The sequence below is a fragment of the Balaenoptera acutorostrata genome, chromosome 6 (assembly GCF_949987535.1).
Source record: "Balaenoptera acutorostrata chromosome 6, mBalAcu1.1, whole genome shotgun sequence".
Lineage (NCBI taxonomy): Eukaryota > Metazoa > Chordata > Mammalia > Artiodactyla > Balaenopteridae > Balaenoptera > Balaenoptera acutorostrata.
Genome location: NC_080069.1, coordinates 43876375 through 43899882, shown reverse-complemented (window position 1 = coordinate 43899882; position 23508 = coordinate 43876375). Strand labels below are relative to the sequence as shown.

The 23508-nt window shown below is 44.0% G+C and overlaps 1 protein-coding gene across 5 annotated transcripts in view; it reads left to right on the top strand.

Moving 5' to 3' along the window:
* NFX1 (nuclear transcription factor, X-box binding 1) overlaps positions 1-21527 on the top strand; it is a 78706-nt gene extending 57179 nt beyond the window's left edge. For 2 of the 5 annotated variants that reach the window (XM_057548440.1, XM_057548442.1), the window contains exons 14-25: positions 1429-1548; positions 3851-3930; positions 7736-7966; positions 8860-8933; positions 9719-9820; positions 10386-10427; positions 15644-15742; positions 16343-16409; positions 17509-17654; positions 18332-18436; positions 19634-19742; positions 20580-21527. In XM_057548440.1, coding sequence (XP_057404423.1) covers positions 1429-1548; positions 3851-3930; positions 7736-7966; positions 8860-8933; positions 9719-9820; positions 10386-10427; positions 15644-15742; positions 16343-16409; positions 17509-17654; positions 18332-18436; positions 19634-19706 — 1139 coding nt within the window. In that variant the 3' untranslated portion in view covers positions 19707-19742; positions 20580-21527. Of the gene's footprint in view, positions 1-1428; positions 1549-3850; positions 3931-7735; positions 7967-8859; positions 8934-9718; positions 9821-10385; positions 10428-15643; positions 15743-16342; positions 17236-17508; positions 17655-18331; positions 18437-19633; positions 19911-20579 lie in introns of those variants that run through there. The other 3 variants (XR_009008610.1, XM_057548441.1, XR_009008611.1) reach the window with 3 other exon arrangements.
* Positions 21528-23508: the final 1981 nt, after the last annotated feature.

Genomic DNA, 23508 nt, shown 5'->3' with positions numbered 1-23508 from the left:
ATTAGAAAGACATGTATTTAAGGGTCAAGATTTTTTTTTTTTACTTCTTCATCAAGGACTTTCTTAAGTGAAATTGTCGTTTTCTATCTACTCTAAGTACGTGGCAGTGAAAAATACAACAGTTACAGTTTGGCACTACTGCCTTATTTGCGCTAATGCCCTGGCAGTATTACCAGCTGTTGCTTTTTCACCATCAGTGCAAATGTCAACATAGTGAAAAAAGCAAATAGTATCTAAGTATTATTATGAAAATAATTTTGGCCTTGTGGACTCCCTGAAAGGATCAGGGAGTCTTAGGCTCAACTGAGCACTCTTTGAGAACTGCTACATTAAAAGATTAGCCTAGATCAGGGTTTCCCAACATACCTTCTGTGGAATACTAGGCCTACCATATTTCAAAACGGAGTTAAGTGCTTTGTTATAAATCACACACATGGAGTTCCGTAGAAACAAGTTATGTAGGCTCTTACTCTTTACCTAGCTGTTTCACATATATTAGCCCACCCCCACAATAAACTTCTGAGTGGACAGGTCAAAGTTTGGTATCCCCATTTGGCCAAAAGGAAGCAATCTCAGAGTCGTTAAGTTACCTGCCCACAGTCACCGCACAAGTGGGAAGTAGGTCCAGGACTAGAAGCCTAAGTCTCCTGCTATATTTACAGGGCTCTTTCCACCACGTTGTGTAGCCTCTGAAGAGTTTTCTAGAGAGTGCTGACTGGAGAAGAGCAGTGGGTAGAGGAATCCTGGAGGGCCTGGGCTTTCTGACTCTTGGTCCCTAGTTGAGAACCATGGCCAAAGACCCAGCCTCTACCGAGGACCAGGATTGAAGAACTAGCTCCCCTTTGGGTCTGAGGGTTAGGAGAGCTCTTGACAAAGTGGACCGCTTGTTGGAGGCCCCATGTGAGTTCTCATTTTGATTGGGCTTGTGAACTGTGCCTAGTGAACTCAGACGTAGCTCTTGGCTTCATCTCAACTTCATATTTTTATCATGATAGATGTCGGTTATACTTATAAGAATTTTTTTTTAATGGCTTCAGTGGCTCTCTGAGGTTTATATTCAAAAGCATATTTTTCTGTGTTTGTTAACTACCTGTGACTTTTATAATCTCTATCCATTTCCCTAACTAAAAAGTTAAAAAAAAAAAGAATCTGTTTCTTTAGTGGAAGTCTCCTGTTCTGTCAAAAGAGATGGTCTGTAGATCTTTTGTTTATAAAATACATGTAAAAATGTCTTGGGATACTCATGGACTTAACACTTTGCCGGCAGCTCAACTTTAATGAAATAAAAACCTTTTTTAAAAGAGCAGCCCCCCAAAAAATTCTCCTGTAAAAATACAAGCCAAAAAAAAAAAAGTGTGTGTGTGTAATTATCTTGTGCGCATCTCAAATTCATGAAGGGTTGTTTTGTTTCACCTGTTGTTTCCCCAGGTTTTGATGAATTAACCTGCCACTGTGGCGCGTCAGTGATCTACCCTCCAGTTCCCTGTGGTACCAGGCCCCCTGAGTGTACCCAGACCTGTGCCAGAGTCCATGAATGTGACCATCCAGGTGGGTCCTGTCTCCTTGCCTCCACACCTCACAGCCTGCTCACACTGTGTCATTTAGGATGTTGCATGATGGTCTTCACTGCTCTGAGATTACACTGTGGTAGCCCCTCCTTGTTCCCTGTGCTCAGGGGCTGCTTCTGTAAAGATGGGTCTGAGATCTGGGCCACAGCTGGGAATCACAGTGCCTTCCATTGCTTTACTCTGTGGATGTCAAACACACCCAAAGGGTTGGGAGAATCCCCAGCTGGTCTTGTCTTCTTTCTTTGTGGCCTCCACTTCTGGTGCATATTTCAAAGTTAAGCATCTTTTTGTAAAGTTAAAAGTAATTCGGTTTTGTTGTTGTTGTAGACGCAATATATGTTTATTACATAAAAAGGAAGAGAGAAAGAAAGAAAATAGAGATAAAGTCAAAAGATTGAAATTAAATCATCTCTTATGTTACCTTTTAGGAATTACGCCCTAGTGTGTATTTTCAGGGCCTTTTTCCATGGGCAAAAATATATATTTGCATTTTCTTTCCTAAAATAAAAGTGGGATCCTAATGAATTTATTTTAACTGGATTTTTTTCCCTCTTATTGTTGTAATTTTTTTTTTTTTTTTTTTTTTAAAGGATTTTCTTATTTATTTATTTATTTATTTATTTTTGGCTGCGTTGGGTCCCCAGTTCGTGCGAGGGCTTTCTCCAGCCGCGGCAAGCGGGGGCCACTCTTCATCGCGGTGCGGGGACCGCTCTTCATCGCGGTGCGCGGGCCTCTCCCCATCGCGGCCCCCCCCGTCGCGGGGCACAGGCTCCAGACGCGCAGGCTCAGCAACTGTGGCTCACGGGCCCAGCCGCTCCGCGGCACGCGGGATCCTCCCAGACCAGGGCTCGAACCCGTGTCCCCCGCATTAGCAGGCAGACTCTCAACCACTGCGCCACCAGGGAAGCCCTTATTGTTGTAATTTTAATCTATCTCCTTATCAGTGAATATTTTTCTAGATGGTAGTGGAGTGTCCTGTTACATGGATGGGCCATAACTGATTCAGTCAGTTTCATGTTGCTGGACATTTGTTTCCAGTTTTTCTGTGATAGGCTGCTGTAGACACCAGATAAATAGCTACTTGACATCACCCATTTTCTGTCCAGTCTAGTCACTGGCTTTCCTCTAGGACCATATTGGCCCTATCATTTCATTTTACCAAGTCCCAGAGGCAAACCTGATATAATTTAAGTCACTGGATTTGATACTTAACAATAAATCTGGCCATATGATTTAGTCTGACAAATAGACAAGCATTTCTCAATTTTTTAAGTTAATAGAGTGAAAAAGAATTAAGTAAATTCCTCATGAAGTGAAAAGTCCCTCCTTTCCTGGAGACCTTAAGACGGCCCTCCCAGCTTAGTTTGCAAGCCCTTGCTGTGGTGTTCACACCAGCATGAAGTTAATGTCCAAGCAGATACTCACCCACTCACTTGTACTCACTTCCTTTGTAGTCACTTGCAGATGTTACAAAGCAAGTCCAAATCCTGCTGATTGATGTCCATAGTGAGAACTTAACTATTTGTGAGTTGTTTTGTTTTAGCCTGCTTTCGTTCAGCGTTCACTTAACTTTTCTTGAGTGTTTCTTGTATATCCAGCATGGTGTCAGACATAGAGGGAGGGTCAGAGGAAGGAAGGTCAAAATAACCTCATGACCTTGAGGTTGTTCTGTTGTTTCTGAGAGGAGGAAGATGGTAGTTGAATACATTTGACACAACCAGCCAATACATGAAGAAGGGCCAGATAGCATGGCAGTAAGCCATCTGTGTAAGAACTAAGACGTGAGGGAGAGCAAGAGTGCTCAGGGCAGGGTGTGGTCAGCCAAGGAAGGCTTTGTTGTAGGAGGTGAGTTTGAATGAACTGCCTCTTCCAGGCAGTAAGGAAATTGAAAGGAGTCAGAGGAAGCACATTAGATGACATAACAAAGATGTCACAACAAAAGGGAGCAGTTGCTGTGTAAGGTAGGACCAAAAGAATGGCTGAGTAATGTGGCCAGACCATGTGGCAGTGCCACAGGAGACGGAGTAGAAAAACTGCCTCCTTCTCTGCTTCTGTGTCTCTCGCCCCTCAGTTGGGTTTCTTTTTCTCACTCATGCTCATCTTTCAACACTTTAATATAAAGCCAACTACTTTTACTTTCCAGTGACCATTTTAAAAAGTACTCAGCTCTGAAATTTAAAAGTTCCATGTCATATGCCATTATAATATGTGTAATAGTCTATGTTTAAACATTATTCCTAATTTTAAACATTACTCCTAATTTTATCTTTCTCTTTCTACAGTGTATCATTCTTGTCATAGTGAGGAGAAGTGTCCCCCTTGTACTTTTCTAACTCAGAAATGGTGCATGGGCAAACATGAGGTAAGTTTTCTCTCTCAAGTGTTCATTGTTCCAACCAGAGATTTATGATTGGATTTCGTTAAGAGGGTTAGCCTCATTGTTTCTCAAAATAAATATACTCCAAGGAGCAGAGATTTGCTGTTGCCACTTTTTTTTCTTTTCTTTTTCTTTTCATTAAGGTATAGTTTGCATAAAATGAAATGTACCCTTTTGAGTGTACAAGTCTATGAGTTTTGACAAAAGCATTCGTACAGTCATGTAACCACCACCACAGTCAAGATGTGGAACATTCATTCACCTGCAGACATTCCTTTGGGCCACTTCATAGTTACTCTCCCCTTTCCCCCAGGCCCTGGCAACCAATGATCTGTTGTCTGCCCCTGTAGTTTTGCCTTTTCAGAATATCACATAAATGGAATCATACAGTAGGTAGCATTCTGAGTCTATTCTGCTTTCATTTTTATTTTATTTGTTTATTTTTTAATAAATTTATTTATTTGGCTGCTTCGTTGCTGCACGCGGGCTTTCTCTAGTTGCGGCGAGAGTAGGGGCTACTATTCATTGTGGTGCGCGGGCTTCTCATTGCGGTGGCATCTCTTGTTGCGGAGCACGGGCTCTAGGCACGCGGGCTTCAGTAGTTGTGGCGCACGGGCTCAGTGGTCGTGGCTCATGGGCTGTAGAGTGCAGGCTCAGTAGTTGTGGTGCACAGGCTTAGTTTCTCCGCAGCATGTGGGATCTTCCTGGACCAGGGCTTAAAAACCCGCTGTGTCCCCTGCATTGGCAGGCGGATTCTTAACCACTGTGCCACCAGGGAAGTCCCTGCTCTCATTTTTAATCTGGTTACAATCAAATGAAACTCAGCCAGTTGGCCTTGAGAGCATGAGCCGTGTTCAGAGACAACTTCTAGGTTAGCCAGCATGGGGAGGGGTTGCTAGTCTGGGGAAAGGTGTTACAGTGAGAATATCCCAAGAGTGAGAGTGGGCTCTCCACCAATTGCCACCGTTCCTTCTCTCTACTCCCTACGCAGCTTTCCATCCTGAGTGATCGGCCGTACACCTTGCTCCAGGCTAACCTACCCCTCCTTGCTGCCATTACCATGAAGGACTTTCATCCTTATTCTTAGTGTCTAAGCTATATTTGGCACCGCTGACTATAGACACTTTGAAACACTTTAAAAAGATTTGTTTATCTTAAAAATGCATATTCGATGAGCCGGTTTGCAGGGCAGAAGTTGAGACACAGATGTAGAGAATGGACATATGGACACCAAGGGGGGAAAACTGCGGTGGTGTGGGGATGGTGGTGTGCTGAATTGGGCGATTGGAATTGACATGTATACACTAATGTGTATAAAATTGATGCCTAATAAGAACCTGCAGTATAAAAAAAACAAACAAAACAACTAATACTAAACTTAAAAAAAAAAAAAGAGAACAGTGGTGTAGGACTTCTTAGGCGAGGACTACATCAGGAGCAACCTGCTGTACATTTTGATGCTGGCCTTTTCTTGATCTTATCAGAAGATGTCAGTGGAAGTTTTTTCAGACAACAACCAAATCCATTATTCCTTCCTCAAGTGGTCCTTAAATGGTCTGTTGGCAAAAGTATTGAAGGCTATAGTTGCCTAGTCCTGCACCAGAAATAGCAACCAAGGGCTGCATACATAGGTAGTAACAGCTAAGACATGAGACAGTGACTGCGGGATGCTGTTGATTATAAAATGTATCCCAGTTTCAGAGAAGTAAAATATGCAAAAAAAAAAAAAAAAAGCATATTCATTGTAGACAGTTAAGATAGTACAGTTTTGCTATGCAGAAAGAAATACTCTTAACATCCTGGTGTATAGACTTCCAGGCATGTATGATACACTCTTTCCCCTACTCTATGAAGATTATACTGTTTTGTAACCTGCTTTTTTTACTTTGTAACATGTTGGCCAACATTTCTTGAAACTCTTGACAACTATGACAATATGCTTTCAGTATTCTTATCTTGATGGACACATTTTTCTCCACTTATTTCCTGTCAGTGGTTCTCATAATCCTTGGTATTTATTCTTCGTCTAAAAATCTCACTTCCTCTGAGAGTAACCATTCTAAGACATCCATGTGTCATCTTTGTGTTGATGGACTTCAGTCAACAAATACTTACTGCATACCTGCTATGTACTAGGTAACAGGCTAGGTTTGGGTGATTCAGAAATGAACAAGACAGGTGCCGCCCCTGCCCTTGTGGAGCCTTCACTCTGGGGTGGGAAGCAGACGTGTAAACAGTCGATTGTAAGTACAGTAGTGTGTGGGACTTACCTGGTGGTCCAGTGGTTAAGACTCTGTGCTCCCAATGCAGGGGGCTTGGGTTCAATCCCTGGTTAGGGAACTAGATCCTGCATGCCACAACTAAAAGATCCTGCATGCCGCAACTAAGACCTGGCACAGCCAAATAAATAAATAAATACTAAAAAAAAAAAAAAGTACAGTAATGTGGGAAGTACAGAGTACTGAAGGGGATAGAAGGGGCCCTTACCCAGGGAAGGTGTTTCTGGAGGAAGTAGCATAAGTAACATCCTAAAGGACAGTGAGAAGATAGGCAAGTAATGTGGGGAGGGGACAGCAGAGGGCATAGCATGTGCACAAATTATCCCAGTGGTGGAGTAGGTGAGTGTTTAATGACTGGGAACTACATTCTACCAAAATACTGATTCCAAAGCATGTACGTCCTAGACTTTGGGGGCCTCTTCAAGAGTACAAGTTATGTGTCACCAGAGTCGAAGTATATTCCTCACTTTGAGGGTTCTTAAAAGAATTTGAGTGAATACGTAAGAGTAACCTTTGGTTCCACAGGAATAAAATTCCAGCATCTTTTTCCTGGAGTGAAGAATCCTGAATGGAGGCAATTTCTCAAGAAAAAAAAAATGATTTGGTTGGTCCACGGTCTGTTGCCTCTTAATTTTTTTTAATGACAGAGCTGTCTAAAACTATGGAGATCATGGGTTGGGAGACGTGAGGAGAGTTGAGTAATTAATTACATAAAACAGCCCTGCAAGCAGTCTTGAAACCATGAGCCAAGGGTGCCCCCACCCCCAGGGTTTCTGTGAACTCAGTGCCCTAGCTGTTTGCAGAGGGAAAAGATCACCTGATCCTCCCAGTTAGTCATAAAATTTTCAGAAACTCCCTAGTTATCTGGTTTCACATGCTTGTTACCCATCTTGGGAAGTTTATGTTGCAAGTCACACTCGGTTGCTAAAACAAATCCTTTTAGATCATAACAAGCATTTTTTTTTTTTTTTTGGTTGCATTGGGTCTTTGTTGCTGCTCGCAGGCTTTCTCTAGTTGTGTCGAGCGGGGGCTACTCTTCGTTGTGGTGTGCGGGCTTCTCACTGCGGTGGCTTCTCTTGTTGTGGAGCACGGGCTTCAGTAGTTGTGGCACGTGGGTTCAGTAGTTGTGGCTCAGGGGCTCTAGAGCGCAGGCTCAGTAGTTGTGGCGCACGGGCTTAGTTGCTCCGCGGCATGTGGGATCTTCCCGGACCAGGGATCGAACCCATATTCCCTGCATTGGCAGGCAGATTCTTAACCAGTGTGCCACCAGGGAAGTCCCATAACAAGCATTATTAAATAAGATTCAGGTTTGTTTTCTTTTCAAACTAACCTTTCAGACTTTGAAAAACAGCCTGATTTTTGTTTCAGATAAAAATATAAAAAATAATAATAATAATAACTTTTTTTAAAACATGCTCTTTTTGAAAGTTCAGAAATGTTTAAGTAGGAAGTTAAAATCCACCCCAAATCCTGCGTGGAGATGAGAATCTGGCCACTTCTGTCTCTCCTAGGTACGAAGCAACATCCCCTGTCACCTGGTTGATATCTCTTGCGGATTAGCCTGCGGTGCCACGCTACCGTGCGGGATGCACAGGTGTCAGAGGCTCTGTCACAAGGGAGAGTGTCTTGCGGATGAGGTCTGCAAGCAGCCCTGCCCCGTCTCCAGAGCTGACTGTGGCCACCCATGTATGGCGCCTTGCCACCTCAGCTCACCCTGCCCTGTGACTGCTTGCAAAGCCAAGGTGAGTAGTCCTGGCTCCTGGTGGGGCCCTGACTGTGGTTCTGGGGCTGCTGAGGAGTCCAGAACTGCCTACACTGGCACCTGGGCACACATCCTTACCAGGGGTCTTTGGTTGCAAGGAACTGCAAGTTAAGTTAACAAGAGGAGGGTGGAGTAAATTGTACAGACTTCTATCTGCCAAGCTTGAGATGGTCTTTCAATTCAGAAAGTACCCACTGCCACCTGACCAGTTTCTGTCTCCCTTCGATCAGATTCTCAAGAGAGCCTCTGATTGTCCACTCCATTTATTCAACAAATACATAAGTGTCTGTTTTGTATAAGATGTAATGCTGTGGTAGGTGCTGGGGCTCCACCAGTGAACAGTGGACACGTGGTTCCTTTAATTAGAGGGACAGATACTAATTAATTACTCAGATAATTAATTGCGACTTTGGTAATGTCGTGAAGGAGTAGTTACCCCCTTGTAGGGGGTGCCACAAGAACATGTGAGTGAGGGACTTAGCTGGTCTGAGGGATTAAGCAAGGTCTCCCCCCCGAGGAGGTGAAAGCAGAGGGATGAAGTGGAGTCGATTAGACCTTGGCTGGTCCTGGGTCAAGTGTCCACCTCTGGTTCAGTGGTAAAAACTTCATTCTAGGCCTGCCCCTTCAGGCAGGATTAAGGACAGAAGTCATTCCCGGTAAGGGGCGCTGTCGACTGGACACTTCCCTCCTAGCATGTCGGCCACCACGTTGTCACTTTGCATGTGTGGTTAGCTCCTCCGTCTTGGAAGGTAGCCACTCACTGTCTCTCTATTCTCTGCCGTGGTTTGGTTTGAGAGAGGCTTTACAAGTGAAACCTGCCCATTCACATATTTACCGTGGGCTGAAAGTTGCTACATGTTAATCTTATTTCAGATAGAGCTGCAGTGTGAATGTGGACGAAGAAAAGAAATCATGATTTGCTCTGAAGCATCCAGTACTTATCAAAGGTTAGTGCTACTTAAATGTTAACAATTGATGGGTCTAGGTAAAGGGTATACAGGAGTTTATTGTAGGATCTTTGCAACTTTTAAGGAAGGTTTTTTAAATAAATTTTCTTGAGTCTAGTTTTTCTGGTTAAAAGAAAAAGTACTGCTTTATGTACCTTACCTTCCCTAACTTTAATTTGTAAAATAACCTTTTTGTTTCTCTCCTCCTCCTTCCTCTCTCTCTCTCCCTTTTGGTCTTGTGACACCATGAGATCAGAAGGGAAGATGTCCTGAAGTTGCGTGCATTGCTTCAGCGTCCCACCGCTTGGGGCACAGCCAGGACCAGGTCCTGCGCTCCGGCTGTGGTCTGGGGGGTTCTGACTGTTCTGTGAGTTGTCTTTGCAGCCTCCTGAAATCTTGGGACCTGTGTGGTCACACCGTACAGAAGTGGAGGTGTTTAGGGATGGATGGATGAATAGATGCAGAGATGCACCATGGAGATGGGACTCTAGGAGTATGCAAACATCAGATTGACTGTGTTTGAATACACACTGAGTGCCTGGCATTGGCCCGGATGCTCAAGGGGGTACTGAGGAATGGATTACCTCATTTCCTATGGAGCTGCTTAGCATCTAATCGAGGAGATACCACATAAACGTGTGGATAGTTCATAATAGATGGGCTTCCAAGGCCACACAGATTGTCGAGTGGTAGATTTGCCTTGAAAGAAGTGTTCTGTGTGCCTGGTATGGGGAGGTTCTTGTGAAACTGCAGCGCCTTTCTTCCCTTTCTTTTTTATACTTCAGAATAGCTGCTATTTCCATGGCCTCCAAAATAACAGACATGCAGCTTGGAGATTCAGTGGAGATCAGCAAGTTAATTACTAAGAAGGAAATTCACCAAGCCAGGTAATTTTTTAAATGTGTAGCTGTGCCTTCTTTCTCCCATTAGACTTAATTTCCAAAAGGCAGGAACCATTCATTTGTGTCAGTCTGCAACAGGAAAGCCTTACACACACAGTGGGTGTTCAACAGACATCTGATATTAAGAGACCACGCCCACTCCAATGCAGTGAGTCCTACTCGGGATACAGCTAAGACCTGAGGAGGCTTTTCTGGGCCTCACTGCAGACAGTAGCCAGAGGAAGCAGAGACCTTGACGTGTCCATTCCAGCCCACAGGAGAACAGAGAACAGAGTGGTTTGCTGTGTCGAGAGAGGGAGGTGGGGCTGTCGCGGGGGCGCCAGGAACATTTTGGGGGCTGAGCAGCCAGGAGACACTCTGAAGCCCTTCTGAGGACTCCTAGTCTCCCGTAACTCAGAGGCCTGTGCACCTGTCCTTGAGAAGGACCTCATTCAGCCATTGTTTTGGCCAGTCTGTTCTGTCTCCAGGTTGACCATATAAGAACTTATTGCTGAGTAGGAGCTGTGAAACTTGTACCCTGACTTAATTTTTTTTTCATTTGCTTCTCAAGGCTGGAGTGTGATGAGGAGTGTTCAGCCTTGGAAAGGAGAAAGTAAGTAGTTTCAACTGCTGTTTATCTAATTGTCCTTGAGCTCTGTGAAATTAGTGGGAGGGAGCAACCCTTCAAGCATTCATTCAGCACCTGCTCTGAGTCTTTTGCTGCTATTGGGGAGCAGGAGAAATTCAGTCATCAAGAATCAAAGTGTCTGAGGATAAACCAGTTAGGTGATTTCAGCATATTTCTGAAACATGAGCTTGTGTGGTTTCAGGCAAGTGTAAACATCACATGCTCCAAAGCATACTAATTCAGGGACTGGCGGACTTCCTGATTCCAATGGAGACAAGAGGCTTAAAATTCTTTTAATGAACTTTTATGTTGAAGTATAGTATACTTCATATAGATCAGAACTATACTGATGTATAGTTCTATACTGATGTATAGTCATCACAAAGGGAATACAGTGGTGTAATCAGCACCAAGGTCAAGAGATAGAAAACTACGAGAACCCACTCTTACACTCCACCGAGATACAGCCTCTATCCTGACTTCTAACAGTTTAGATTATTTTTGTCTGCTTTTGGACTTTATGTAAATGATGAAATCATATTGTTGTATTATTTTTGTCTGGTTTCTTTCATTACATTTGTGACGTTCATTCCTGTTGCTACATGTAGCAGCATTTTGTTAATTTTCATTTCTGCATGATATTTTATTATATTAATTTATCATCATTTATTCTATAGCTTATAGATATATGTGTTGTTATCAGTGTTGGGCTATGACAAATAATGCTCTTTTAAGAATATCCTTATACTTGCCTGGCTGTATATATGTACTCATCTCTGTTGGATATAAGCTCAGGAGTAGAATTGCTGATTAATAGGGTATGCATATTTTCAGCTTTAATTGATTCTGCCGACCAGTGTTCAAAATGGTTGTACCAGTTACGCTCCCACGAGCAGGGTCATATTTTCCGTTGCTCTCTGTTTGTGTCAGCCCTTGGAATTGTCAGTCTTTTTCATTTTAATCCATTTTTGTAGATGTATAACTGGATGTCATTGAGCTTCTAATTTATATTTGCCTGATGACTGGTGAGGTTGAGCACCTCCTCATGTGTTTGTTGGCCATTTGGATATCCTCTTTTGTGAAGTACCTATTCAAGTCTTTGCTTATTTTTTGAATTGTATCATCTGTCTTTTTCATATTGATTACTAGGAATTCTGTATATATTTTGGATATGAGTCCTTTGTTTTATATATTGTTTTCCTCACACTCCGTGCCTTCACTTTTCACTCTCTAACTGGTGTCTTGATAAACGGAAGTTTCTAATTTTAATGTAGTCTGGTTTATCAGTCTTTTCCTTAGTGAATAGTACTTTTTATGTCATTTAAGAAATATTTGCGTATCCTGAGGTCATGATGATATTCTGTGTTATTATCTAGGAGCCTTATTTTACCTTGCACGTTTAGATCTACAGTTGACCTGGACCAATTTTTTTGTTTTTTTTTTCTAAGCACGGTATAAGGAGGGTTGATGATTCCATTTTTTTCCATACAAATATTCATTTGACCAACATCATTTATCAAGAAATCCTTTTCCCAGTGCTCTGCAGTGCCACCTTTGTCTTAAATCAAGTATTCATATTGTGTATGGGTTATTTCTGAACTCATTCTATTCCATTGCGCTAGTATCACATTATCTTAATTACTGTACCTTTATAACTGGTAGCATATCTCTTCAAACATGGTCTTTCTCCAAGATTGTCTTGACTGTTCTTGGCCATTTGCATGTCCATTTAAATTTTAGAAATAGCTTATCAATATTTGCAAAAAAAAAAAACTTCTGGGATTTTGATTGAGCTGGTATTTAATTTATAGATCAGTTTGGAGAGATTTGACATCTTTATAATATTGAGGCCTCTAATCCATGAGCAAAGTATATCCTTCTATTTAGTCATGTTTTCTCTCAATGATATTTTATAGTTTTCTTTATATAGATTTTGTACATCTTTCAGTAGATTTTGTTCCTTGCTATTTGATGTATTTTGATGCTCTTATAACTGGTATTTTTTCTTGTATCACTTTTAAAATTTAATTCTCTAATTGCTTGTTGCTGGCATATAGGAATACAGTGGATATTTGTTGACCTGTATTCACAACCTTGCTAAATTACTTATTTCTAATAGCTTATCTTCAGCTTCTTTTAGATTTTGCATGTACACAATCATGTCCTCTTCTAATTTCTTTCTAATTCTTAACTTTTATCTTTTTCTTGCCTTATTACAACTGGCTAGGCCTCCAGTACAGTGTTTTTTTTTGTTTGTTTGTTTGTTTATTAATTTTATTTTTATTTTTTTTGGCTGCATTGGGTCTTCATTGCTGCGCGCAGGCTTTCTCTAGTTGCGGCGAGTGGGGGCTACCCTTCATTGCAGTACACGGGCTTCTCATTGTGGTGGCTTCTCTTGTGGAGCACAGGCTCTAGGCATGTGGGCTTCAGTACTTGTGGCATGTGGGCTCAGTACTTGTGGCTCAGGGGCTCTAGAGCGCAGGCTCAGTAGTTGCGGCGCATGGGCTTAGTTGCTCCGTGGCATGTGGGATCTTCCCGGACCAGGGCTCGAACCCGTTTTCCCTGCATTGGCAGGCGGATTCTTAACCACTGTGCCACCACGGCAGTCCTCCAGTACAGTGTTGAATGAAGGGTGGTGATAATAGGTATTTCTAACTTATCTCCAGTCTCATAGGGAAAGTTTTAAGTATTTCACCACTATGTATGATGTTTGCTGTAAGTTATTTGAGTATACTCCTTATCAGATTAAGGGGCATTTATTCAATGACTGGCAAACTTTCTGGTTCCAACAAAGATTAAAGGTATAGCTCTGTGAAAATGTTAACATTTGGAGAATTTAGCTGAAGAGTATGTAGGAGTTCATTGTAATATTCTTGTAACTTATCTTTCTTTGAAAATTTTTCAAGATAAAAAGTGAAGCAGAAACAGACAACTGCAGTCAAAGTGCAGTTTTGTTTTACCTAGAAGTTTGACTTTCAACAGTTGTTAACAATACCTCTTTAGGTGGCTAAATGTATAGAAGGTAAAATGATGATTAATAGCACTGCCCAAATTTCCCTTGGTTTGACCCTTATGGTAACTTTGTAATAACTGCTATTCAAAACTCTTGTCCCTTAAGAACTGTAACATTGTTCTCCACTCCAAAATGTGAACTAAGAGTCCTGAATATTCAGAAATGCTGTGATGAATACACAGAAGGTCTCAAAAACATGGAAATGCACCTTTGTGTAGTTGAGACAGTACTGCATGGTAGTTAGAGCCAGCCAGAGCTCTAGCTTAGATTGCCCAGATTTGAATCCTAGCTTCACAAATCAATTAGCAATGTGACCATGGGCAAATCACATTATCTCTCCAAGCCTTAATTTTCTTAAATATTTGGGGAAATGGTGACAATAATAGTACCTACCTCCCTGAGTTGTTATGAGGATTATACATTAAAATTAAAGAAGATATACATAAAACTCTTGGCACAAGCCTAAACCATAGTAGATGCTCGGCAAATGTCAGTTATTGATTAGAACTAGCTATTTCTGAAAGCCTTTTGAATTTCTCCTCGATCTTTGAATGATCACATAATGACCCTTTATGTAAGGATTCTTTCTTAAATACTCACAGACCTAAGAAAAAAAGAAAGAAATGTGAATTTGAAAGGGAAAATGCCATCTAAACTTGCAAATAGGGACCTCCCTGGTAGTCCTGTGGTTAAGAATCTGCCTTCCAATCCAGGGAACATGGGTTCAATCCCTGGTCGGGGAACTAAGATTCGCACATGCCGTGGGGCAACTAAACCCGCATGCCGCAGCTAGAGAGAAGCCCACGCACTGCAACTACTGAGCCCGCGCGCTCTGGAGCCTGCGCACTGCAACTAGAGAGAATCCAACAACGAAGACCCAGCACAGCCAAAATAAAAAATAGATAAATAAAAAATAAAGTTGCAAATATATGCTCCATTGCAAAAATGAAAAACTGGCTGGCCATATTCATCCCACAGACTGATGTTTTATTGGTGTTTGTGTTTGAATTAGTGTCCAACTAATCAAAACATCGAAATATCTCCCCCCTAGGAATTCTCTTAAAAATTTGAAAATTAAACCTCTATTAAAAAATTAGAAAATCTAGCAACAGTAAACCAAATTCTTATGGGCATGAAGCATGTAAGAGAACCCTATCTCTGTGTAAAAGAAAATTGTACTAAGTGCTAAGCTGAATTTTATCTATCTTTAAAAACAAACAAACAAACAAACAAAAAAATGACATACATACCTGGATGTTGGTGAGGTGACACAAAGCTCACATACTGCTGGTCAAAACAGAAGCAGCACTGTGGAGCCCTTAGACCATGATGATCAAGGGTCTGATGTCCATACCATTTAACCTAGTTATCCCACACCTTGGAAACATTTTCCAGAAAAATAATCTCAAAAGCTTTTTGTTCAGAGATATTGTGTTACTTATAATATTGAGAAACTGGAGAACTGTTGAAGAAACCTAAATGGGATATAAAAAAAATTTTTTAATAAATTTTAAAAAACGAAAAAAGAAAAAGAACAAAACAAGAAAAAACAAATAAACAAAAGAAACCTAAATGGGGACTGTTTAAGTAAAATGTGGGATGTATATAATTAGAAGATTATGCAGCTATTAATACAGGGAGTGTGAAAATCAAATAGTAATATGAGAAATGCTAATCACATAATAATAAGGTGAAAAAAGATTCAAAGTTTTATATACACTGATTGCAACTACTTAAAATTACAGAGGAAAAATCTGAAAGGAAATACATTAAAAATAATGCAGAGCTTGTGTTGTAAATGCAATTCTTTATTTTCTAAAGTGATATTAATTTTAATATTATCTGTCTATGTATCTGATGTTTAGGTGAAACCTCAGAGGAAGTCATCCCCCACTGACCATCCCCAGTGCTTTCCCTCCCTCAGCCTTCTCTTCACCTAACAATCTAAGTCCCCAGTATCAGGCTACAGCTTGCTCAGAACCATCTAGATCTGTCTTATTTTTTTTGTTCTTTGAAGACAATTCAATATCTTGTCCCAAGTTGTTCTTATTCTCCTGAATAATTAGGTTTATTGAAATGAGATCATTAACGTATAAAGAATTTAGGACCTGGTGGGCACTCTGTTACTATGAGATAGTTTTCCTCCCCCTCCTTTCCTTTCATTTACTTACTTCCCTCTCACTTTCAGGCGATTAGCAGAGGCATTTCATATCAGTGATGATTCTGATCCTTTCAACGTACGTTCTTCAGGGTCAAAATTCAGTGACAGTTTGAAAGAAGATGCTAGGTATGTAAGTTGTTACCTACTTTCTTAATTGTGACTTACCAGAGTGTTTGATCTTTTAAGATGTAGTAACTAATATGCAGTCCTCTGTGATTGAGCCAGTTTATATATCTATAAGGGATTATATGATGTTTAATAAAAATCCTTCTCTTGGTATCTCAAAACTGTCCCATTGAAGAATTGAACTTGGGGAGAAAGAGTGTGTGTGTGTGTGTTTGGGCCCTGTGGTAGGAGTCGGGGCCCCCCAAGGGCTGGACTAGCCTGAATTGAAGGATCTCTGGCTGCATTCCACCTCTGTCTGCCCAGGTCTTAATCACATGGGTGGTCCTCACTTGGGTGGTAAAAAGTCTTATTTTCCTCCAGTCTCCTGGCCCTCTGGTGGCTAGTTCTCCTTCCATCTTCCCTTTTCTCATATTTGTTTTCTTACTTTTCTCTCCCTTTGTTCCATCACATTCAACCTTCTGTTATCTGACAGTTCCTGACCTCTGCAGGTTTTCTGCCCACATTGTCCACTGCCTGCACTTTACAGGCAGAGGGTGGGTAGAAGGGAGTCTCAGAAGATCAGAAACAAATGAAATTAACTGTGGTTATTTCTCATTTCAGGAAGGACTTAAAGTTTGTCAGCGACATTGAGAAGGAAATGGAAGCCCTTGTGGAGGCCGTGAATAAGGTTGAAGTCAAAACATCCAGTTGTACATGTCTCTAAGGCCAGCTTGATAAAAAAGTCAAGTCCCGGAAACACTGTCGGTATAAAGTAGTTACAGGAAAAAGTCACAGCTGCCTTGAGGATCCTTATCTCTCCCAAAAGTCCATACATTATAACATCCATGGAAACCCTGTCCTGGTTCAGAAAAGATACTGCAATAATATTAAATGTAAATAAAAATCCTAGCTCCGTGCCTAAGAATGGGTGAAGAAACTCTGGATGATGGGGATTCAGTAGGGATACTTAGGAAGACATGCTCGGTCCTCAGATCTCTGAAGGGCTGTTGTATAATGGGACACACTGGTTCTTAGCACCCCAGAGGCAGGAGAGAGACCGTCGGGCGAGGATAAAAAGTTGAATGGGTAGTGGCACAGACCCCTTCAAGAGAGCGAAGCTGTCCCGCAGGCAGCCAGCCCCGCGGTGGTTCCCTGTTCATTCAGGGGCCTGTGGGTGAGGGCGAGGCGGCTGCTTTAGCCCCGCATCTTGTGAAGATGGGTTTCCTTCCCGCCATCTCCTCATCCCCTTCCCTTCTGTTCCCGCTTCCCAGCAGGATACTAGCACAAAGGAGAAAATGGAATCATTGTTCCCCTCCTAATTAGGAAGCCTGAGCAAATGTATTTCTGTGCTTGCGTGTCTGTATCTGTACACTCATGATTTTTAGCATAAATGTACTTTTCATAGGAAGTGAGATTTTCTTGTTTATAAGTCTTCAATTTATTTAGTCATTTCTTGGGAACATCACTCACTCCCCAGTTACGGGCCCCACAGGAGGAACCATTGCACTGTCCGTGTAAGTCTCAGTTTACTTGCCTTCTGTTCCTCTAACCCCGGCCAACTGCTACCATGTGGCTCACACAGGAGATGAAGGAAATGCATCAGCCCTCATCCTCCCACACCCTCGGCTTGCTTAGCAGTCAGTGAAATGCTGTGTGCTGTGGGCCTTCAAAACTCAGCTGTCTCTGTATTGACCCAGGCTGTTCTGGGATGGTGGGAAGGACCTCTGTGGACATATCCTGTTTTCAAGATGATTTTTATCAATCAGTCATCTTTTCCCTCAATACAGGGAAAGAATAGTAAGAAGAGCCACTGCTTCCCTCCCATGAACAGAGACCACCGCCGGATCATCCACGACCTGGCCCAAGTGTACGGCCTGGAGAGTGTGAGCTATGACAGTGAACCGAAGCGCAACGTCGTGGTCACTGCGGTCAGGTGGGTGAATCTTGCCATTACAGAAGGAACTGCTCAGTGGAGCAAGCTGGACCTGGGAAACAGGGCTGGTCAATATTTGCTTTCCTTACTTCCTTCCTTGGAAGATGAAGTGGAAGGTCTGCCTCTGGGCCAGCCATTCTGACTGATTTAAAGGTCCAAACCAGAAAGTAAAGCCCATGCCTCAGTCCTCAGGCCAGACACACCTAAAGGATACAATCCACGTCAGACCCTGAGGGCCTGGAGTGGGTATCTGCCCATCACATCTGTCCCTTTTTCCCTTGTGTCCTCCTGGCGTGATGGAAACAGAAAGAATGCTGACCTGTGACTCAAGGCGTCCTCTGTAAACAGTGTTTGCCATTAGAGGAAACCAAGGCAGTAGCGTGGGCCAGGAGGGGACAGTAGGACCTAAGATCACTGTCAGAACCAGGGGGAGTCGGAAGAACCTCCCAACAAAGAAAACTCAAGTGTGAGACGAGAGGAAGCAGGTAGCAGGCCCAGCAGAGGTGGGTGAAAGGGACAAGGGTTAAACAAAGTTGACCATGCCTGAGAGGAGATGGGTCCTATCAGAGAGTGCTATGCAGCGTCACAGTGAAAGTCTCGGACTGCATTTCCAGCTGTCTGCCTCTCTCCGCAGACAGTTCTAACTTTTCAATACTTTGTGTTCTTACTTTTAACAGAGGGAAGTCTATTTGTCCTCCTACCACGCTGACAGGTGTACTTGAAAAGGAGATACAGTCACGGCCTCCACCACCGATTCCTCATCACAGACATCAGACAGACAAGTAAGGATTCTTCAGCTGCTTTCCAAAGAGCCCTGTCTGTGCAGAGAAGCCAGCAGGGGCTGAACTGCCCTGGGCTGCACCAGCCATTGGCGGCCTCCTTGGGCCTGGCTTTGGGGTGCTGTGTTCAGATATATAAGGTTTGACTGAGATGTCGGACACATACATTCATTCCAGAGGGGTCCCAAGTTTGATGTCTGTAACGCCCACTTCCCCTCCAGGGGGCACAGTCACTGGCTGTAATTTCCGCGGTGTAGGTGGTGACACTGGGAAATGGATTCAGTCTGTCACACCAGATGATTTAGGAACCTCATGTGGTCCACAGCAGTTACTCTGGGGATGGAAGTGGGATTCTAGGGGGCGGTTGACAGTGAAGGGGGGAACTTTCATGTTTTGCTCTGTCTGCTTATATATGGTTTGAAGCATTTTTACAACAAAAACATATGTTCGTGATTTAAAGAGAAAAGAAAACCACATTGGCAAGCAGCGAATCTGGCAGGTGTTTTCTCAGACAGGAGCAGAGAGGGGTCTTCATCCTTCCTTCCTTTCCTCTCCCTTCCCAGGAGGGGGCCGGCTGCCCTGCTGTGACAAGGCCACACTGCTGGAAGTTGCTGGGAAACACAGTGGGGTCTCTCCTAGCAGTACCTCCTACACAGACCCTCTGGGTGGGGAAGTTTGCAAGGTCACCATGAGCGTCCTAGCCATCTGTGTTCCCCTGGAACTGGACGGGACAACTAGGTGTTGCCCACTGGGCACAGCCTCAGCCAGGAGCACCTGGGGCCGTGTAGCTCCCCAGCACCAGCCCCGCTCTAGCCCTGGAAGCAGGCGGCCTGGACTCCCAGGAGCACAGGCTGCGTTTCCTCGTGTTACTCCACAGCTGTGTCCAGTACCACCTGGGGGACGTAAAGTTACTGGCCTGCTTATCACATGCTATCTTTTTTTTTCCTTTGCTTGCTGTATTTTCTTTTACAAGACTTAATTGTGGAAAATTTTTAGAGTAGAGAGAATGGTATTAATATAATATATTAATATAAACCCCTGTGTGCCCATCACCAAATTTCAACAGTTACCAGCTCATGTGGACCCCACTGTCTTATCAAAGCTTCACACATGGTAAATCAGCTGATCCTGAACTTTCCAAGACCTGAATCTGTTTCCCCCAAGCAAGAAAAGATTGATCATTCTGTGTTTACTTTTCAGGAATCCTGGGAGCAGTAATTTACAGAAAATAGCCAAGGAGCCAGTAATTGACTACTTTGATGTCCAGGACTGAGGCGATCAAGATGCACTTAGAAAAAAGAATGATTAGGTGGGGTGGAGACTCTTTTGCCAGCAGATAAATCATGCTTGTTCCCAACTGCCTGGTGGACTCAGAGCTCACATACTGTCTTGAACTGATAACATCCAAAGCATGAGTGTGTCAGAAATCCCCTTGTCCTCTCTTCTGTCTGTATAAAGTGTTTCAGTATGTCTCTAACTAGACGGTCACTAGTGATTCAGTCATATTTGCAGAGGCTCCTCACAACACCACCGTGATCGCTCTGATGGTTGGGGGAACATTGGGCTTGATTCAGTCAAACCAGAATTTTAGCCTGAAAATGTCCCTTAGTCATGGTCTCAGTTGTCCCAGTTATCCATCCTCCTCCTGAAAATGCCTGCAGCATCAGGTGCACCTCGTTTTTTTAATCCAAAGTGATCACTATCTTTGGAAAGACATAGGCTAACTTCTCAATCCAAAATACCAAACATTGAATTGGTACACCACAGCTGGAATCACACATGTGGTTAAACCCAGCTGTCTTAGCTGAGTCTTTTGTCCAAAATTCTCGTAGGTCTACCTAACTGAACTTATTTTAGTGGTCCTCAGTACCATCAGTTCCAGACCTAGGAGAGGGGTCGGGAGACTTTACAGAATTCCGTCTTCTGGAGTCTGGGGGAAGGCCTCTCATAGCACATCGCTGAGCCTGTGTGGTGACAGACAGGTTAGCCTATCCATTGTGGTGGTGGAGGACATAGAGCGAGCTCCTCCTTCCAGTGGGTTCACACTGCAGCCTCTGCGTACTGACCAGTGCAGCCCGAACTCCTCCTCTCTGGTTGAGAAAGAGTCTCTGGGACACTTAACCTTTCCTCTGTTGCTTTCTCCCAGGCCTGCAGCAGCCGTATTGGCTTTCCCTGTCTCTGAGCTCTGGACCTCTGTTTGAATATTCAAAAAACCATGTGGACAGTCCAGGGCTTATGCCAGCAGCCCACTGGAGGCATTCTTCAGGCTCCTTTTAAGGCAGGTACATCAGTAGTTACATTCATTTGGCTCTCTTTGCATTGGCACCTCTCCAGCATGGAGGCCAGACTTCCAACAACTTCCTTCTGCTCCAGAACAAGCCACAAGCCCCAGAGCAACAGAAGGAGAATTGAGAAGTGACATCACAAACCTGGCACTTAATTTTACTAGGAAGAGCAGGGCTGCCCTTTGGTCCTGACCCAGATGATCTGCCTTGAAGGACATGATGTACAGCAATGGGAACAGGTGACTGGAGGGAAGAGACGGAGAGCTACAAAACCACCTCTAACTGAGCCCGTTTAGCAGAGGGTCAGTGGCACCACACCCAACAGGAAGCTCATGAGCATCTGTTACTTCTTTCAAGCAGTGAGTTCAGTGGGTGAACTGTACATTGAGAGCATCTCAAAATCAGCAGGAAGCAGGAGACCTGATCTCACATTGCAGCTCTGCCACGTAACAGCTTGCGGCTGCTTGGTGGAGTGGAGATATCACCTAACTCACCAGGGTTGTGAGGATTAAATGAGATAACGTACATGGAGGTGCCTGGTCTGTTATAGGTGCTGAAAGTTTATAGTAGCTGGAAAATATATAGGCATCTTCTTTCTCCATAATACCAGCCAAGTGAAAAATTAGAATGCTAAGCAGGGCACTTCTGGTGAATGCTTGCGTCCCTACCCATGCCAGCATGTGCTAGGGCAGTGGGAAACAGACATGGCCTGTTCTTTCACAGTTAGTAATCCAGTGGGGGACACATACCTGAACAAATAAAATGAAATGGTTTGGACTGGCACAAATAGCTCATTAGTCTGTTTATTAAAAGCTGAAGGGCTATACCAGGAGTTTTTTGTGGCATGCTAGGAACGGCGTAGCCCTCATGCTTAGGGGAAGGACCCCTGGATGGGGAACAAAAACAGAAGGAAGCATTTGAGCTGAGTCTTGAGATGGTAGACTGCCATTTGGAGGAGAGAGGCATGCTGAGTAAAGGTAAAAGGCATGAAGCCCGGGGCTGTGGTTTGTGGGAGGTTTGAGGAAGGATTAGTTGTCCAGGGTGGGCAGACAACTGGAGAGACGGTTGTTAAGCTGGAGAGGCGGACAGGGGTCAGTTTGTAGAGAGCCACAGGGAGCCACTGAAGGATCCTAAGCAGAGAGCAGCATGGCTGGATTGATGACCTAGGACAGGAGTTGGTAGAGGTTTTCTGTAAAGGGCCAGATACTTTAGACTTTGTGTTGTGGCCACCCAACTCTGCCACCGTCGTGTGCACACAGCCCCAGACAGTACCTGAGGGGATGAGCATGACTGTTGTGATAACACTTTATAGACACCAAATCAGAATTTCACTGAATTTTACATGTCCCAAAATAATTTTATTTTTTTCCAACCTTTTAGAAATTAAAAAAAAAAACATTCTTAGCTTGTGGGTTGTTCAAAAACAGGCTAGATTTGGCCGTGACCTTAGTTTGCCCACCCTGTTCCTAGAGCTGTTACTCAGGCAGAGTGTGTAAAAGGGATTGGAGGACTAACTTTGAGGCAAGAGACCCAGCCAAGACCTGCCAGAGTGATCCAAGTGAGAGGAAGAGGGTGGTGGGAGTTGGTGCTGCAAAGAGGGAAGAGGTTCAGGAGATCCAGGAGGCAGGATAGGCTGCCAGGGTTCAGCAGGGAGCTAGCCCCCCCTTGGATCACCAAAGGGACCTCAGACCCCTCAGCAAAGGGAAGCTGTTTCTCATGTGTTTGGTGGATTCTTCACTAAGCAGTGGCCTTAGACAAAATTTTACATATCAAAGTAAATTACATTTAGTGTGGGCTAAAGGAAAAGACACCTCCACCCCTTTCGTGGAGGGAGCCAGTGGGCATCAGGACCCCACTTTTGCTCCCTAAGAATCTGGTGGTATCTTCCTACCCCTCCAGCCCCACAGTCTCCTCCAACAGGAGTTTCTTCATGGGGCCAGAGCTTTCCAGAGGCCAAGTTCTTAACTCTGGAATTCCCTCTGGCTTGTCTAGCAGGGCTGGCTCCTCTAAACAGTGGTACAGTCTGGCGTGTGGTGGGAGGTTGTGTGCAGGAAGGAGATGAAAGCAGCCCTCCTAATTGCAGGGTCTGTGTGAAGCCGCTCTGGATCCTGTCCTGGACAGGGCCTGGCCAGGCCGGGGAAGAGGCCAGGGGAGGGGAAGAAGGAATGTCAGTCTTGTGGGGGAGGTGCAGAGTCTCAAACAGTGGGTCCTGTGGTTTAGGTCTGGGGGAGCCCTTGCCATGTGGTGCCGGCCTTGCTTCATGCCTGAGAGCCTGGAGATCCTGTTCTCTAAGGAAAACCTGCCGGTGTGCCTCCTCTTCCAGAACTGGGAAGGGATGGCCAGGCCAGGCCAGAGCTCCTTCCCCTTCACAGACCTGCCTTCTTCATCAGTCCCCTCACTCACACACCTGCCACAGCCATCGGGAAAGTTCTACCTCCCAAACTCCCCACGTGGCCTTAGCACAGGTGTCCCATACCGTTTCCAGTGGCCTTTGAGAGCTCACAGATCCCCAGGGCATTCTCTAAGCCAGACCAACCCCAGTCTAGAAAGGCCTAGCCAGAAGGGACAGGGCTCTAAGGGCTGTGTGTCAGGCCAGAACTAGAATCCAGGCCTTGGGTTTCCCAACCTAGGCCAGGAGGGGCTGCGTCCTCAGGAAAGGGGGAGCTGTCTTCCCCACACAGTTCCCTTGGAGTCCTTCCCAGTGCCTTAGGCTGCCCTCAGCCCCAGGTTTCATGCACACAGCCTCTTGGGAGACCCTGCTGCAGAGAACCCCGCTGAACTGCCGGAACC